Source organism: Scylla paramamosain, chromosome 30 (genome assembly GCF_035594125.1).
Source record: "Scylla paramamosain isolate STU-SP2022 chromosome 30, ASM3559412v1, whole genome shotgun sequence".
In the NCBI taxonomy this organism is placed as follows: Eukaryota; Metazoa; Arthropoda; class Malacostraca; order Decapoda; family Portunidae; genus Scylla; species Scylla paramamosain.
In genome coordinates, this window is record NC_087180.1 from 3,125,002 (window position 1) to 3,143,656 (window position 18,655).

An 18,655-nucleotide genomic window follows, 5' to 3' on the forward strand; every position below is an offset into this window, starting at 1 on the left:
CATCACATCTCATCCCAGCTAATACAGCTTCTATGAAGGTAGGCATTCCGAGACCTCTCCACCAGTTTTTCTCACCCCCTCAGCTGCTAACTCTGTACAAGGGCCTTATCCATCCATGTATGGAGTATGCTTCACATGTCTGGGGGGGTTCCACTCATACCACTCTTCTTGACAGGGTGGAATGAAAAGCTTTTCATCTCATCAACTCCTCTCCTCTAACTGTCTTCAGCCTCTCTCTCTCTCATCACCATAATGTTGCATCTCTAGCTATCTTCTACCACTACTTTCAGGCTAACTGCTCTTCTGATCTTGCTAACTGCATGCCTCCCCCTCTCCCATGGCTTCACTGCAAAAGACTTTCTTCTTTCTCTCACCCCCTATTCTACCTATTCTAATGCAAGAGTTAACCAGTATTCTCAATCATTCATCCTATTCTACCTATTCTAATGCAAGAGTTAACCAGTATTCTCAATCATTCATCCCTTCCTCTGGTAAACTCTGGAACTCCCTGCCTGCTTCTGTATTTCCACCTTCCTATGACCTGAATTCCTTCAAGAGAGAGGTTTCAAGACACTTATCCTTCAATTTTTGACTACTACTTTGGACCCTTTTCTGGGACTGGCATCTCAGTGGGTCTTTTTTTAAATTGGATTTTTGTTGCTCCTGGCCAGTGTCCCTCCTACATAAAAAAAAAAAAAAATTAAAGAACTACAAGAAGAGAAGACAAAAAAGCAAATGTGAGAAATTACAGTAATCAAAGAAGTTTATAAAATGATGGACAAACTGGAAGAGAGAAAAGCAGTAGGATCAGGTGGAGTATCAGGTTTCATTTTAAAAGAGTGCAGAAAACAGTTAATTGAACCAGTATATGACATACAAAAGTGCTCAGTATCAACTGAAAGAGTGCCTAAAGAATTTTAGAGAGTAGACATAGTGCCAATTTATAAAAATGGAAAGAAAAAAAAGAACCACTAAACTAAAGACCAGTATCAATGACCAGCATAGCATATAATATTTGAGAAAAGGTGATAAAGAAACAGTGAACAAAATTTCTAGAAAAACATGATATATCAGAAAAGTATGGCTTTAGACAAAATAATCATGTGCAACAAATTTGATGAGCTTCTATGCTAGAGTGACTGATATAACAGAGAAGGATGGATCAGTAAACTGTGTGTATTTAGGTCTAAAAAAAAAAGCTTCTGACAAAGTTCCCCACAAGAGCTATGAAAGCTAGAAAATGCAAGAGGATTAAATGGAAAAAAAAATAAATAAACTGATGGAAAGCTACTTAAAGGGAAGAGGAATGAGAACAGTAGTAAAAGATGTAAAATTGAAATGGAGAAAAGTAGATAGTAGAGTACCACAAGGATCAATGCTGGCACCAATACTTTTCCTGATTTACATTAATGATATACCTGAGGGAGTAGTTACATGAGTTTGTTTGCAGGCAATGCAAAATTACAAAGACATATAAGAAACAACAAAGACTGTGAAATTCTATAAGAGGACTTGAATAAAATCTGGAACTGGAGTAAGAAATGGGAGATGGAATTTAATGTAAAAAAAATGTCATGTAATGGAAATGGGAAAAAGTGAAAAGAGACAAAATTGGACATACAAAATGAGAAATGAAGAAATGATAAAAGCACAAGAAGAGAAAGATCTGGGAGTGACAATACAGGATAGTCAACAGTTGAAGAAACATGTAGAAAAGATATTCAGAGATACATATAGAATGGTGAGAAATATTGCAACAGCATTCCACTACATGGATAAAGATATGATGAAAAAGATAATTACCACTATGATTAGACCAAAGCTGGAATATGCTGAATCAGTGTGGTCTCCCCACAAGAAGAAACATGTAAAAAAACTAGAAAGGATACAAAGGATGGCAACAAAGATGGTTCCAGAACTGGAGGAATTAATATATGAAGACAGGTTAAAGGAAATGAATCTGCCAACATTGGAACAAAGAAGAGAAAGGGAAGATTTGATAATGATATATAAATTGTGGAATGGAGTGGAAGAAATTAATAATGAGAAACTACTGCTAAGAGAAGAAATACCAATTTCACATGAGGACACAGCAAAAAAATAAGAAAAGGAAGATGCTTGAATAACATAAAGAAATATAGTTTCCCAAAGAGAAATATAGAAGTTTGGAACAAGCTAAGTGAGGATGTAGTATTGGCAATGATTGTGCATGACTTTAAGGAAAAACTGGACAAGTGTACATATGAAGACAGAATCACACAAGCATAGCTCAGGCCCTGTAAATTATAAATAGGTAATTATAATTACACACACAAGGGAACACAGAAGAAAGTTGAAAAGAACTATTTGTAGAGAGACATTACAAAGCACAGTTTCTCCCACAGAGGCACAGAAGCCTGGGATAATCTGGATAAAAGAGTAGTTCATGGAAGACTTGAGTAAAAGTTAGAGATGGGATGTTTATAACATCCCATCTCATAGTAGTATCCAAATTTTACTTCACTGGGCAAACACAAAATTGGCTCTGACATCACTGGAAGAAAGAACAGAAAGAGCAATATACAGGAAATTTATAAGAATGGAGTAATATGACAAGAAAAATGTGTTTGAGAGATATGGTAAATGCAAAGGGACATTATAAGAAGTAAAAAAAAATGCTTGAAAGACAAAGAAACAAAGTTTTCACCTACTGGTGTGTTGATAAGGAGAATAATTCAAATGCATGATAAATACTTAAAGTATTCATAAATTTTAAATAATGAGTGCATGGCTAAAGCAATTAGTATAGTTAAAAAGAAATCTGGAGATGGAGAAAAACTGAGCAAGCAAATGAAATGCTCAATAAAGACAAAAGGGAATCTTAATTTAATTGTTAACATAGGATTTCTTATTGACATAACACATTAAACAAACTACAAGAATCTATAAGAATATAGGAAATGGAGAAACTGAGATTGTCAAACAAACTGTTCATCTAAATGAAAATGAAATGGAAAATAAAGAGTAGGTCATCCCTTGGAAAGTGACACTGCTGAAATGGGATTTTTATCTCAGCATGTAGAATATCAAAAGTTAGGGACAAACCTAATAAGGAGATTTCAAAAAGGAGAGTATGTTACATTATGGAAGTACTTCAGACATAAATCAGTTAACAGTTACAGAGGATAAGTTTGCTTAGTGTGTCAGGAAAAGTCTGTGGCAGAGTCTTGACTGAGAGACTGATGGAAGATACTGAGAAGATCTATGTGAAACAGGGTATCAGGAAAGGAAAAGATTGTGTGGATCAGATTTTTTAAATGAAAATTATAAATGAGAAGTACTTAAGAAAAGATGAAAGGTTGTATGCAGCATTGTGCATGTGTGCACAAGAGCCTTAAAAATAACTTACTAGTAAATTTACTTGACCTTAGTGGTTCTAGTATGGGGACAAAATTTTCAGCAATAAGAACACATTCACACACACATGATCACCCTTTTGCAAATAAGGACTTCAAAATATTACATAAAGCTGATGCACATAAAGACATTAAAATATTAGAAGCTATTTATATTAAACACTGGGAACCTAAATTAAACAAGCAATTATCATCAACACAATTATATCCTTTATATACTCTATTCGGAGCTTTGGGTTCCAAAACCATAACCCTTCTAACACACACACTGCCACCCTCTGTCAGTCCTCATCACTCCACCAGCAGGAACACACCAGGTTCATTTTGACAACACTACATCCCTATTTTAATTTTTTACTCTATACTAATGTTCAACTGATCATATTTTTTTAGCATATATCACTATTGTTTGTTGTTTTGTCCTTCAGTTACTTTATTTACCTGTATTTTTCTTTCACTTCACCAATGTCTATTTGCCTCCCTTAACTGTTTGTTGCCTCACATTTTTGTGCCTTCCATAGAACATCATATCATTTTATATGTTTTATATATTTAATGGTCATGATATACTCATTGTTTTTATATTTTTTTCTTTTAGCCTGATGATGCCTTCTGTGTAAGGTGAAATGTTGCAAGCAATAAATGAAGAAGACAAAGACGCTCTGGTGTATCCCTGTTCACCTCATTTATAAACTTACAGATATATATATATATATATATATATATATATATATATATATATATATATATATATATATATATATATATATATATATATATATATATATATATATATATATATATATATATATATTAAGAGCATTAGAAATAAAAAAATGGTACATTAGTGATTAATACCTTCTGAGAGAAATATTCTTTTTGAGAGCTGTTCTGAGCTGTTCATGGGAGTAGTCATGAATGTTGGCCTCCATCTCGTGTGAAGAAAGTATCAATGGCACTGTCTTCCCTGAGGCTGTCTGAAGTGTCACCTGAGATGACAACAAAGATTTTATAATGTCATACAATTAATTCATTAATTTAACACATATAATGCAATGGCATTATGAATGGGGTAGTGCTAAACCAGTGTATGTTGTTGGGCACTGCTGTGGATGCATGTAGCCAGCTGTGGTTTGCCTACCCTCCTGGGGTGTAGTAGGATAGTTCACAAGACTATCCCTTTCCACCAAGGTCTGACAGGATTAAGAGTGTGAGTTATGTGTATGAGTGGATGGTGCTTTCTCTGGGCCATACCATGTGGGATTGCCAGCATGTTATATTGATGGATAAATGACAGCTGGCATTTATATTTCATAATGGTAAATATATTGCATGTGACAGCTCAGGCAATGTGTTTACAGTGGCAGCAATGAGAGATTCCTCCAATTCAACTTCCTGCATAATAAAACTACAATGTACTCTAATGGCTACAAAATATACAAGCATACAATATCCATGCAGGTTAGTGGCAGGGCAACTGACTGAGTGAGTGACAGGTCTACCTTAATAACTATGTCAATTTTTCCATGTGTTCAAGGCAATGTTAAAAACTTGAATTTATCTTAAATACAGGATCCTCAGTTAAGAAAATCAGTTAATGAAGTGTGTGTATATATATATATATATATATATATATATATATATATATATATATATATATATATATATATATATATATATATATATATATATATATATATATATATATATATATATATATATATATATATATATATATATATAAAGCAAGACTTCAGAATTTGTGTGTTCAACATTCAAGGATTTGAACTTTTACAGATTGGTACTGAAAGAGAAAAGTATATTAAATTTTTCACAGACTGCCCAGCAGTCTGATTGAATCTTGGGCATAGTATAGCTCACCACACACTCACTAGTCACGAGAGCGAGAGAGAGAGAGAGAGAGAGAGAGAGAGAGAGAGAGAGAGAGAGAGAGAGAGAGAGAGAGAGAGAGAGAGAGAGAGAGAGAGAGAGAGAGAGACTGAGTTTTATGCTGGTTATTATTAGTATCAAATATTATTATTATTATTATTATTATTATTATTATTATTATTTATTATTATTATTATCATTTTTTCTCTCAGACACACACAAATATTATTAAAAGTATTCAATAATTATTTCTCTCAACCATAAAAACATACATTCTGCACACTTTTGCTTCTTCTTCTTTCCCTCCTCTATTTCAACCAGATGGCACCACTGCTATCACATCTATTTCTAAAGCAGAACTCTTCGCTCAAACCTTTGCTAAAAACTCTACCTTGGACGATTCTGGGCTTGTTCCTTCCTCTCCTCCACCTTCTGACTACTTCATGCCACCTATTAAAATTCTTCGCAATGATGTTTTCCATGCCCTCGCTAGCCTAAACCCTCAGAAGGCTTATGGACCTGATGGGGTCCCTCCTATTGTTCTCCGAAACTGTGCCTCCGTGCTTGCACCTTGCCTAGTCAAACTCTTTCAGCTCTGTCTGTCAACATGTACCTTTCCTTCTTGCTGGAAGTTTGCCTACATTCAACCTGTTCCTAAAAAGGGTGACTGTTCTAATCCCTCAAACTACCGTCCTATTGCTTTAATTTCCTGCCTATCTAAAGTTTTTTAATCTATCCTCAACATGAAGATTCTTAAACATCTATCACTTCACAACCTTCTATATGATCACAAGTATGGGTTCCATCAAGGCTGCTCTACTGGTAATCTTCTGGCTTTCCTTACTGAGTCTTGGTCATCCTCTTTTAGAGATTTTGGTGAAACTTTTGCTGTTGCCTTGGACATATCAAAAGCTTTTGATAGAGTCTGGAACAAAGCTTTGATTTCTAAACTACCCTCCTATGGTTTCTTTCCTTCTCTCTGTAACTTCATCTCAAGTTTCCTTTCTGAACGTTCTATTGCTGCTGTGGTAGACGGTCACTGTTCTTCTCCTAAATATATTAACAGTGGTGTTCCTCAGTGTTCTGTCCTGTCACCCACTCTCTTCTTATTATTCATTAATGATCTTCTAAACCAAACTTCTTGTCCTATCCACTCTTACGCTGATGATACCACCCTGCACTTTTCCATGTCTTTTCATAGACGTCCAACCCTTCAGGAGGTAAACATTTCATGCAGGGAAGCCACAGAATGCTTGACTTCTGATCTTTCTAAAATTTCTGATTGGGGCAGAGCAAACTTGGTATTGTTCAATGCCTCAAAAACTCAATTCCTCCATCTATCAACTTGACACAACCTTCCAGACAACTATCCCCTCTTCTTCAATGACACTCAGCTGTTCCCCTTTTCAACACTGAACATCCTCGGTTTGTCCTTTACTTATAATCTGAACTGGAAACTTCACATCTCATCTCTAGCTAAAACAGCTTCTACGAAGTTAGGCGTTCTGAGACGTCTCCGCCAGTTTTTCTCACCCCCCCAGCTGCTAACTCTGTACAAGGGCCTTATCTGTCCATGTATGGAGTATGCTTCACATTCACATGTCTGGGAGGTTCCACTCATACTGCTCTCCTAGACAGGGTGGAACCAAAAGCTTTTCGTCTCATCAACTCCTCTCCTCTAACTGACTGTCTTCAGCCTCTCTCTCACCACCGCAATGTTGCATATCTAGCTGTCTTCTACCGCTATTTTCATGCTAACTGCTCTTCTGATCTTGTTAACTGCATGCCTTCCCTCCTCCCGCAGCCTCACTGCACAAGACTTTCTTCTTTCTCTCACCCCTATTCTGTCCACCTCTCTAACGCAAGAGTTAACCAGTATTCTCAATCATTCATCCTTTTCTCTGGTAAACTCTGGAACTCCCTGCCTGCTTCTGTATTTCCACTTGACTATATGACTTGAATTCCTTCAAGAGGGAGGTTTCAAGACACTTATTCATCAATTTTTGACCACTGCTTTGATCCTTTTATGGGACTGCCATTTCAGTGGACATATTTTTTTATTGGAATTTTGTTGCCCTTGGCCAGTGTCCTTCCTACATAAAAAAAAAAGAAACTTCTAATCCTAAAGTTCACAGACAATAGTTTTCTCCCATAATACTCATGCTCTTTATCTTTCTGCCTAAAAATCCTAACTCTATTGTACAGATTGCCAAAAATATTGCTATTAATAAGAAATGTCAACATCTCACCAGATATAATCCTCCCCGTGATTTTCATTACCTGGCCAAAATTATCCTTAAAAGTTTTCCTTCTTCCCCTCTGTATTTCATCCAGACAGAACACCTGAACCACTGCCACCTTTTCTAACTCATTAATATTAAGGGCTGCTACATGTAGGCCTACTGACCTTCTCTCTCTCTCTCTCTTTTTTTTTTTTTTTTTAATGTAGGAAGGGCACTGACCAAGGGCAACAAAATTATAAGTAAAAAAGTCCAACTGAGGTGCCAGTCCCCAAAGAAAATCAAAAGTGGTCATCAAAATTTAAAGGATAAGTGTCTGGAAACCTTCCTCTTAAAAGAGTTCAAGTCATAGGAAGGAGTTCAAGAGTTTACAAGACTGACTGACTGACTGACTGACTGACAGAGAACACTGGTTAATTCTTGCATTAGAGAGGTGGACAGAATAGGGATGAGAGAAAGAAGAAGGGCTTGTGCAGTGAGGCCATGGTAAGAGGGGAAGCATGCAGTTAGCAAAATCAGGAGAAGTTAGCATGAAAATAGCAGCAGAAGATAACTAGAGATGCAACACTGCAGCAATGAGAGACTAAAGACAGTCTGCTAGAGGAGTGGAGTTGATAAGATGGAGAGCTTTTGATTCCACTCTGTCTAAAAGAGCATTATGAGTGAAACCCCCAATATATGTGAAGCATACTGCATACATAGATGGGTAAGGCACCTGTGCAGAGTTAGCAGCTGGAAAGGTATGAAAAAAATGGCAGAGATGACTCAGAGTGCCTAACTTCATAGAAGCTGTTTTAACTAGAGATGAGATGTGAAGTTTCCAGTTTATATTATAAGTAAAGGACAGACTGAGGATGTTCAGTGTAGAAGAGGGGGGACAGTTGAGTGTCATTGAAGAGGAGGGGATAGTTATCTGGAAGGTTGTGTCAAGTTGACAGATGGAAGAATTGAGTTTTTGAGGCATTGAACAATACTAAGTTTGCTCTGCCCCAATCAGAATTCCAGAGAGATCAGAAGTCAGGTGTTCTGCAGCTTCCCTGCATGAACACTCTGCTCAAATTTCTGGATGATTCTAGATTTGTCCCTCTTTCATCCCACCTTCTTCTTGTATCATGCCTGTTAATGATATTCTTTATAATGACACTGTCATGCCCTCTCTGGCCTTGACCCCAGAAGGCTGATAATCATGATGAAGTTCTGTCCTGCCTGGTCAAAAAATTTTCAATCCTGTCCTTCATATTGGAAACTTTTCTACATTCAACCCATTGTAAGAAGTATAACCACTCCAATCCTTCAACCTAATGACATATAGCTTTATTTTTTTGTATAAATCTTTCATACCTATCCTCAACAGGAAGTTTTAAATACCTACCTGATCATTGCCAACCTGATTCTGTAACTATCAATCTGCCTTTCTGTACTAAATCTTGGCCATCCTTTCTTAAGAGTTTTGGCGAAAATTATTTTGTCTCAAACAAACTGAAAGCAGCTCCTTTGTTCCTTCTCTTTTCATTGAGCAATGCTTTTTGTTTGTGAGTTCACCTGGATTCTCAGTTATTCATCTCTAAAATTAATTGCTCTATAGATACACCATCTCATCATAACTCACTGCATTAGTTATGAGATAATATTCTATATCTGTCTACTCATAGCATTTATCCTTCAGCTTCATCATTCCTTTAAACAAGACCTAAATTACTGCTTCTATCTGTTACTATTATGGAGATTTCCAATCCCTACAGGATGCTTATCCTGTCTCCACTCACATTTTCCATTTAAAGTTAAAATAAATTACAAATATTTTATACCCAACAAAATAAAAAAAGAAAGAAAAGTAAGCTCCTGTGATTAGCTTTCTTATGCTGCTGCAATATATTTAAGATGGAAACATAGTAAAGAAATCCCATGAAGACAACATTGGGATGCTGAAATAAGTACGATATTTTTTTGGGTATAGGTTGATCTCAAGTATAGGTCGACCACTGATTTCTAGGAAATTATTAATTTATGGCATACCTTGTATATAGATCAACCACCTGCACAAACAACATGCACCAACCTCTAACATCTACCTAACAAAAATATCTATTAACCTTGGAGTGCTGTGCTGGTAATGGAATGACAAGTTATAGTAATAAATCACCACATTTTGTAGGAATATGAGCAGAGAGAGAGAGAGAGAGAGAGAGAGAGAGAGAGAGAGAGAGAGAGAGAGAGAGAGAGAGAGAGAGAGAGAGAGAGAGAGAGAGAGAGAGAGAGAGAGAGAGAGAGAGAGAGAGAGAGAGAGAGAAATACCTGCTTCTCCTTCTCTGTTCATTCAGATTAGTGTGAAATTTTTGTCCACACACACACACACACACACACACACACACACACACACACACACACACACACACACACACACACACACAAACACACACACACACACACACACACACACACACACACACACACACTGTCATGGCGAACAGAGAAGTCAATGCAAACAGGTGCTCCTAAAAATCCAGCCATCTACATCACTGAGAGCTACCCTAGTGGAAATATAGAGGTGAGAGTTCACACTGGTTCTACTCATTGCTGTCCTGTCTCCAAAAATGTTTTGTAAAAGGCAGTTAAATTGTTATAATGAGCGGTGAAGAGGGGGCTACTTCAGTCCCCACTATGTTGTTAACACCAACGGGGACCGTCCCAAAGGCAAGACTGAGAGACTTCTCGGGATTTGGGGAAGAGAACTGAAGGGTCGGGGAAGCAATGATGAGAAAGAGAATTATCACACTGGAAACTGAAATGAAGGAAATGAAGGATAGATTTGACAGGATGGAAATGGTGGAAACTTTGATCATCGAGAAGGTGTGGAAATGTGCATATGACAATCTACATAAAAAACTAACAGTATATGAAAAGAAAGCAATGGAATATGAAAGCAAAGTGGAAGAGTTAAATGTAAAACAGGAAAATGGGGAGTTTTCAGAACTAGTAGTTGTCACCAGGTGGCAGCACAGACAAACTCTTCTCTCACATACAAGCAATATCAGGTATATCTACAGTGTTATTCTATTTACATGAAGATGCAATAGGCTTATATGATATATTTTTCTACGTAATCCCTTCTAAGTAGTAACACAAGTAAAATCAAACTGTTTTCATGAACAAATGTATATAAGTTGATTTTCTAGTGAATTGGCATTTAGATTTATTTGGTCATCTTAAGATTTCCAAATGAATACACTCTTGATTGGAAACGTCTTAATCTAGACGACAGTAAACATAAAGGCAACATGTCTGTGACAATCAAAAGTCCAAATTACATAGATCTCCTTCCTAGTTTATGGAAATGGCAATTTCAATAAGAAAAAATTGGCAACTCGAGTGTCCTGGCAATAGTAATGCTGTATCTCTAACCAAAACAAACACATGACTCAGACGCGCTGGATGAACTTAAGAAACACGTTGCTGGACAAGAAGTTGAATGTTGCTGCGGTGCCCATCTCCACTACGCCCTAAGCAATGGATTACAGTGGCTGGATACTACAGCAGCAGCAGGATCACCTGAGAGGTGTTTGCTTTGGTTCTTGATTACTTTGCCTTGTCGCTCGCTTCGTGAGAGGGATGCTAAAATTCCCACAAAAAAAAACTAGAGCCATATATCACGATGTTACTGAGTGGGTTGTATCATACTATATAGTAGTGTGATTTTTTATTTTTTTCATTGTCCAAATCAATAGTTTTATACTTGTAATATGCTTTATTTAAGATAATGCTAGCAGTTTGCTCAATAATCACACAAAAAAAATAATTAATTTGACCACATTCTCTCAATATTATCCATACCGGATATTGAAAGTTGATACATCATTTCAATATTATCATGATGATCAATGTTCTATGCATCTTTACACACCTGGGATTTCCTACAACAAAATTTTAGCTCTCTTTCCTACAGTTAGATGAGCAACAACGACATCTAGCGGTTTAGTTCCGAAAACTCCCCATTGGAAGAAAGAACAAGAGGAAGAAAAATTGATTTTAGGAAAATTGTGGAGGAACAAACAAAGGCAAACGACACAAAGCTAAAAGAAAAAGCCGTTCAAGTTATAAAACAGAAAGAAAACTTGATGAGAGACACTGTGGATAAGAAAAAAAACTGTTGTGGTATTTGGCCTGAAGGAAGAGCGTACACCTCAGTGGACAGATAGAGAAAAGAAGGAAAAGATATATGTGGAAAAATTAGTGGGGACATTACAAGAAGAAAAAGAGCTAACTGGAGAGATCAAAGAAATTAAAAGATTGGGTAGATATGTTGAGGGTGGACAGCATCATATGAAAATAAGGTTTAGGTCACAAGTGGCAGCTGAAGAAACACTGAGTAAATCCTGGAAACTGGCCAAGGTGGAAGAATACAAACAAGTGTGGATAAAAAAAAAAGATAGAACCAGAAAAGAGAGAGATACTGTAAATGAACTAAGAAAAGAAGCAAATAAATAAAACGGAAAATTATCAGAGGTGAAGAAAAAACAGTTCTTGTGGAGGGTCATGGACATGAGGTTGAGAAAGTGGTACAGGAGGGAAGTAAATGCAGAAGGGGAGGACTAAAAGTAGCATACACAAACATAAATGGACTAATGTCGGCAGTGTTGGAACTAGAAGACTATTTAAAAGAGGAGAAATCGGACATCATGGGAATCGTTGAAACTAAATTGGCAAGTGAAAGTGATATATTAAATATTAGTGAAGGAAAATACAACCTCTGGATGAGAAATAGAAAGAATAAACGAGGAGGAGGTGTGATGCTTCTAGCTAGGAAGAATTTATTAGTGGAATCTGTCATATATGGGGTGGAAGAGGCAGAAGTATTGAAAATAAGCTTAGGATAAAATATTGGAAGATACCGTAACGTTGTGGTGATTTATGTTCCCCCCCTGTTCTAACTCTTGGAGAGAGGATGAATATAAGAAAATGCTTGAGGACACAAGGACATGTTTGGCAGAGTTGCTTGAGGAAAATGACAATATACTCCTGATGGGGGACTTTAACTGTAAAGAGATATCTTGGGAGAACTGGACCAAAGAAGGCAGTGAATCATCATGGGGAAACAAGCTACTAGACCTGGCTATTGAAAATTTCCTGACACAGTGAGTTACAAATGGCACAAGATTTAGGGGAAATGAAGCACCTTCAAGGCTCAACCTAATTTTCACCAAGGAACAAAAAATAGTAGAAGACCTTAAATACATAAACCCAATAGGAAAAAGTGATCATGTGCTGATTCAGTTCACAGTTATGGATCATAACCTCAGTATAAGGAAAGAGGACCACAGAAGAGAATGACTAAACTACAGCAAGACTAACTCTGGACAATCTAGGAAGTATTTCAGTGAAGTGAATTGGAACATAGTTATTCAAAAGGAAAACACAGAGGAAAAGTGGACAGCTTTTCTGGACATTTATGATAAGGGAGTAGAGAAATGGGTACCCAAAAAGATCAACAGAGAACCTTTTCAAAAAGGAATGGTACAACAGATATGCAACAGCTAGATTGGAGAGAGGAAAAGCATGGAACATGTGGAAGAAAAACAAGAGACTGGACCTGTGGAACAATTATATAAGGAAGAGGAACATCGCAGAGATGAGCAGAAAAAATTTGAAAGGAACATTGTGGAGAAATATAAAGACCAACCAAAATTATTTTATAAATTCATTAATGGAAAATTAAAGAGTAAAGATGAAATAAGTACGGTAAAAGCTGGAGAAAAGACAGTGGATGACCCAGAAGAGGTAGCTGAAGTGTTTAACAGATACTTCTACTCTGTGTTTACTAAGGAAAATGATTTCAGAGGTGAGAGGACAGTGTTAGAAAAAAGGGACTGACCTAAAGGAGATTAAAACATCAGTAAATTAAGTAAAGAATATATTGGAAGATCTGGATGTAAGGAAAGCAATGGGTCCTGATGGTGTCTCGAGTTGTATTTTAAAAGAGTGTAGCACACAATTAGTCTCAGCATTGCACAATATAATTAGCACTACCCTAGTAAAAGGTAAAGTACCCATAGACTGGAAACAGGCAGATATTATCCCAATCCACAAGACCAGAAGTAAAGAAGATCCATTAAGTTATAGATCTGTATCGCTTACAAGTGTGGTGGTGAAGATTTGTGAAAAAATTATCAAGAACAGATGGGTGAAATATCTAGAAGACAACAAAGTGATAACAGAGAAACAGTGTGGCCTCAGAAAAGGAAGATCTTTTGTTACAAATTTGATATGTTTTTACTCAAGAGTAATAGATATAGTGCAAGAAAGAGATGGTTGGGCCGACTGCATATACTTAGATCTGAGAAAAGCATTCGATAAAGTTCCGCACAGAAGACTAATATGGAAATTGGAAAAGATTGGAGGACTCGGTGGATCACTGTTAAAGTGGATGACTGACTTTTTGGCAAACAGAGAAATGAGGACAGTAATTAAAGGCAGTAGGTAGAACTGGAGAACGGTAATAAGTGGAGTCCCACAAGGTTCGGTACTTGCAGCTATTATGTTCGCAATTTATGTAAATGATATGACAGAAGGTGCAGAAAGTTACATGAACCTTTTTGCTGATGATGCTAAGATTATGAGGGAGATAACAAATGAACAGGATTGCAATGTTTTAAATCAAGACTTAATTAAGTTTAAGAATAGTCATTGAGGTGGATTATGGAGTTTAATGCTAAAAAATGTAGTGTGATGAGGTTTGGAAAAAGTGTGAAAAGACCAATTGGCAACTATCACTTAGGGAATGAGGAAATCTCTATAAGATCAGAAGAAAAAGACCTAGGAGTAATTATTACTGATAATTTATCATTGGGAAGCATATGAACAAATTTATAGGAGAAACATATATTCTGCTGAGAAACATCAAGTTAGAATTCTCCTATATTGATGAAGATATGATAAAAAAAACTGATAACAATGATGATACATCCGAGATTGGAGTACGCAGCATTAGTGTGGTTGCCAAGTTTGAAAACAGGATACAAGAAAGTTAGAAAGAATCCAGAGAGCTGGAACTAAAATACCTGCAAGCTTAAGAGAGTATAGTTATGAGGAAAGGTTGAAGAGATTGGACCTGACTACACGAGAAAAAAGAGAGGGAAAGAGGTGATTTGATAGCAATATATAGAACATTGGAAGGAATGGAAAAGTTGGACAGAGAAAACCTCTTGATACCAGATACGAGAGACAGAGACAGAGTGATACAAGGTTAACGCTGGGAGTCGGTGAAGATAGCGGCTGGAACGAACCCCAATATTTTTGAAGGCTTGTTTGCAGAAGAGACATCAAGAAACATAGCTTCCCCCATAGAAGTATAACAGTGTGGAATGAACTTAAGGATGAGACTGTGTGTGCGAAGACAATTCATAAATTTAAAGAAAATCTAGATAAAAGTTGATATGGAGACGGGATGGCACGAGCCTAGTGTGGCTCTTGTCCTGTATTTCACAACTAGGTAAATACAACTGGGTAAATACACACACACACACACACACACACACACACACACACACACACACACACACACATGTGCGCTGCCCAGCTGATCAGATGCATCCACAGCAACTCTGAGGATCTACCTAGGTTTGATTGTGCAGGGGGGAGCCAAACTTTTGAGTCCTGTCTCCATAATAGGGTCTTGTGTGAGGTGTGGGTGATTGGGAAGGGGAAGTGTTACTATAGTAGTGGCCAAAAGGGAGAAATGACAGAGTGATACAAGGTAAACGCTGGGAGCCGGTGAAAATAGTGGCCGGAACGAACCCCAATATTTTTTAAGGCTTCAAGGAAGAGGATTTCAACATAGTGCACACAAATAAACAAATGTGGAAAATTGAAGAAAATATGAAAATATGAGAAGAAATACATAGCTTAACAGTGATGATGAAGGTGTGGAAGGAAGAAAAAGAGGTGGGTGGTGACAATGTTAAAAAGATATCCAGTGATATAACAGAGATGAAAAAGAGGAAGATGGAAAGAGAAAAGAAAAACAAAAAGCTGAGAGAAGAGATGACAAAAATAGTGAACTTAAACAAGAAGTACTGTGAAGAAATTAAGAAACTCAAGAAAGAAAACAAAAAGTTAAAGAAAACTTTGCAAGAGAGAGAGGTTAGGGTTGAAGTGGAATTAGTGACAGAGGAAGTCAAAGGTTGGAAAGAAGAGAGAGGACAACAACAAAAGGTGGACATAGAGGAGATAATAAGACAACAGCAACACGAACACAATAAGGATATGGAAAAGCAAGTGATTAAAATAATAAAGGAAAAAAGTAATCTTGTGAGAGACATGGTACAGAGAAAGATGTGTGTGGTGTTATTTAGGGGTTAAAGCGAAGAACCTATCCATGAAAATAGCTAGAGAGAAAGAAGTGAAAAGGGCTAAGGAAATTATAGCAGAAGTGGCAGAGGAAGGAGAGGTGATAATCAAACAAATTGAAGAGGTTTACAGGGTCGGAAAGTATGAGGAAATTGGAACAAGACCAATGAAAATGAGATTTGTGTCACAAACACCAGCAGAACACGTCTTGCAAAGAACAGGAAAATTGGCATAAGTAGAAGGAAAGAAGGAAATATGGATAAAAAGAGACATGAAAGAAGAGAGAAATAAATTGAAAGAATTGAAAGTAGAGACCCAGTAAAAAAACAGGAAGAGAACAAAGGAACAAGCAAGAACACTCACCTGAAAGTTGTGGAAAGTGAGGAAATGGTGGCACAAAGATACCATGCAAGATCACCAAGCTTAAGTTTAAAGATTATGTATACTAATGTAGATGGTTTGGTGTTGAGCCTATTGGAACTTAAAGACTACTTAAAGAACAATAAACCAGAATTGGTATGTTTAACAGAAACCAAACCAAAAGAGGAAATAAAGTTGGGATTTGCAAAAGAAGGATATAGCACATGGAGGAGAGACAGAAGAGGAAAGGAAGGAGGAGGAGTGATGATATTGGTAAAAGAGAATATTGTTGCTGAGGAAGTGGAATACAATGATGGATTGGCAGAAACTTTGAGTGTTGTGATTAAGAGGAAAGAAAGTGAAAAAGGATAATCATTATGACATGCATAACACCAAAAACTAATGCATGGGAAACCAATAAATTCAAAAGTATGCAACTAGAAACAAGAAATAGTATAGAGGAAATGATAAGGAAAAGTAACAAAGTGCTCTTAGTAGGTGACTTCAACACTAAAGGAATTAACTGGGAGGAGATGGAAGTGAAAGAAAAATGTCTGGTCATGGAGCAAAGAACTTATGCAAACTATGATGGTGAATGCAATGAGGCAATTGGTGAATGAGAACCATTACAGTTGGACTTACTGTTTACAAAAACCTCAGAAAATAAACTAAGTATACATTGTTTGAGTCCAATGGAAGAAGTGATCATGTGATAACAGAAATAGTACCACAGAAGGAAACAGTGTTGCACAGGAAAAAAAACAATACAGAAATGGGAGGCAGAACTATGCAAAGGCAAACTTTGCAGAATTTAATAGATTTTATTTTATTTTATTTTATTTTATTTTATTTTTTATGTAAGAGGTACACTGGCCAAGGGCAATAAAAATCCAGTAAAGAAAAAGCCCACTGAGATGCCAACCCCAGAAAAGGGTCCAAAGTGGTAGTCAAAAATTGAAGGATAAGTGTCTTGAAACCTCCCTCTTGAAGGAATTCAAGTCATAGGAAGGTGGAAATACAGAAGCAGGCAGGGAGTTCCAGGGTTTACCAGAGAAAGGGATGAATGATTGAGAATACTGGTTAACTCTTGCATTAGAGGGTGGACAGAATAGGGGTGAGAGAAAGAAGAGAGTCTTGTGCAGTGAGGCCACTGGAGGAGGGGAGGCATGCAGTTAGCAAGATCAGAAGAGCAGTTAGCATGAAAATAGTGCTAGAAGACAGCTAGAGATGCAACATCGCGGCAATGAGGGAGAGGCTGAAGACAGTCAGTTAGAGGAGAGGAGTTGACAAGACGAAAAGCTTTTGATTTCACCCTGTCTAAAAGAGCAGTATGAGTGGAACCCCCCCCAGATGTGTGAAGCATACTCCATACATGGATGGATGAGGCCCTTGTACAGAGTTAGCAGCTGTGGGGAGGGTGGGGTGAGAAAAACTGGCAGAGACATCAAAAAATGCCTAACTTCATAGAAGCTGTTTTAGCTAGAGATGAGATGTGAAGTTTCCAGTTCAGATTATAAGTAAAGGACAGACCAAGGATGTTCAGTGTAGAAGAGGGGGACAGTTGAGTGTCACTGAAGAGGGGAGAGTTGTCTGGAAGGTTGAGTTGAGTTGATAGATGGAGGAATTGAGTTTTTGAGGCATTGAACAATACCAAGTTTGCTCTGCCCCAATCAGAAATTTTAGAAAGATCAGAATTCAGGCATTCTGTGGCTTCCATGCGTGAAATGTTTACTTCCTAAAGGGTTGGACGTTTATGAAAACACATGGAAAAGTGCAGAGTGGTATCATCAGCGTAGGAGTGGATAGGACAAGAAGTTTGGTTTACAAGGTCATTGATGAATAATAAGAAGAGAGTGGGTGACAGGACAGAACCCTGAGGAACACCACTGTTAATAGATTCAGGAGAAGAACAGTGACAACCTAACACAGCAGCAATAGAATGGTCAGAAAGGAAACTTGCGATGAAGTTACAGAGAAGGATAGAAGCTGTAGGAGGGTAGTTTGGAAATCAAAGCTTTGTACCAGACTCTGTCAAAAGCTTTTGATATGTCCAAGGCAACAGCAAAAGTTTCACAAAAATCTCTAAAAGAGGATGACCAAGACTCAGTAATGAAAGACAGATCACCAATAGAGCGGCCTTGACGGAATCCATACTGGCGATCACATAGAAGGTTGTGGAGTGATAGATGTTTACGAATCTTCCTGTTGAGGATAGATTAAAAAACTTTAGATAGGCAGGAAATTAAAGCAATAGGACAGTAGTTTGTGGGATTAGAATGGTCACCCTTTTTAGGAACAGGCTAAATGTAGGCAAACTTTCAGCAAGAAGGAAAGGTAGATGTTGACAGACAGCTGAAAGAGTTTGACTAGGCAAGCATGGAGGCTCAGTTTTGGAGAACAACAGGAGGGACCCCATCAGATCCATAA

General features: G+C 37.2%; 1 protein-coding gene across 1 annotated transcript in view; it reads right to left on the minus strand.

Annotated features, from left to right (window-relative positions):
* Nucleotides 1-18,655, minus strand: part of LOC135116166 (WD repeat-containing protein 19-like) — a 310,907-nt gene that overhangs the window by 146,495 nt on the left and 145,757 nt on the right. The window contains exon 15 of the mRNA XM_064033436.1: nt 4,254-4,384. Within this exon, the coding sequence (XP_063889506.1) occupies nt 4,254-4,384 (131 nt within the window). The remainder of the gene's footprint in view (nt 1-4,253; nt 4,385-18,655) is intronic.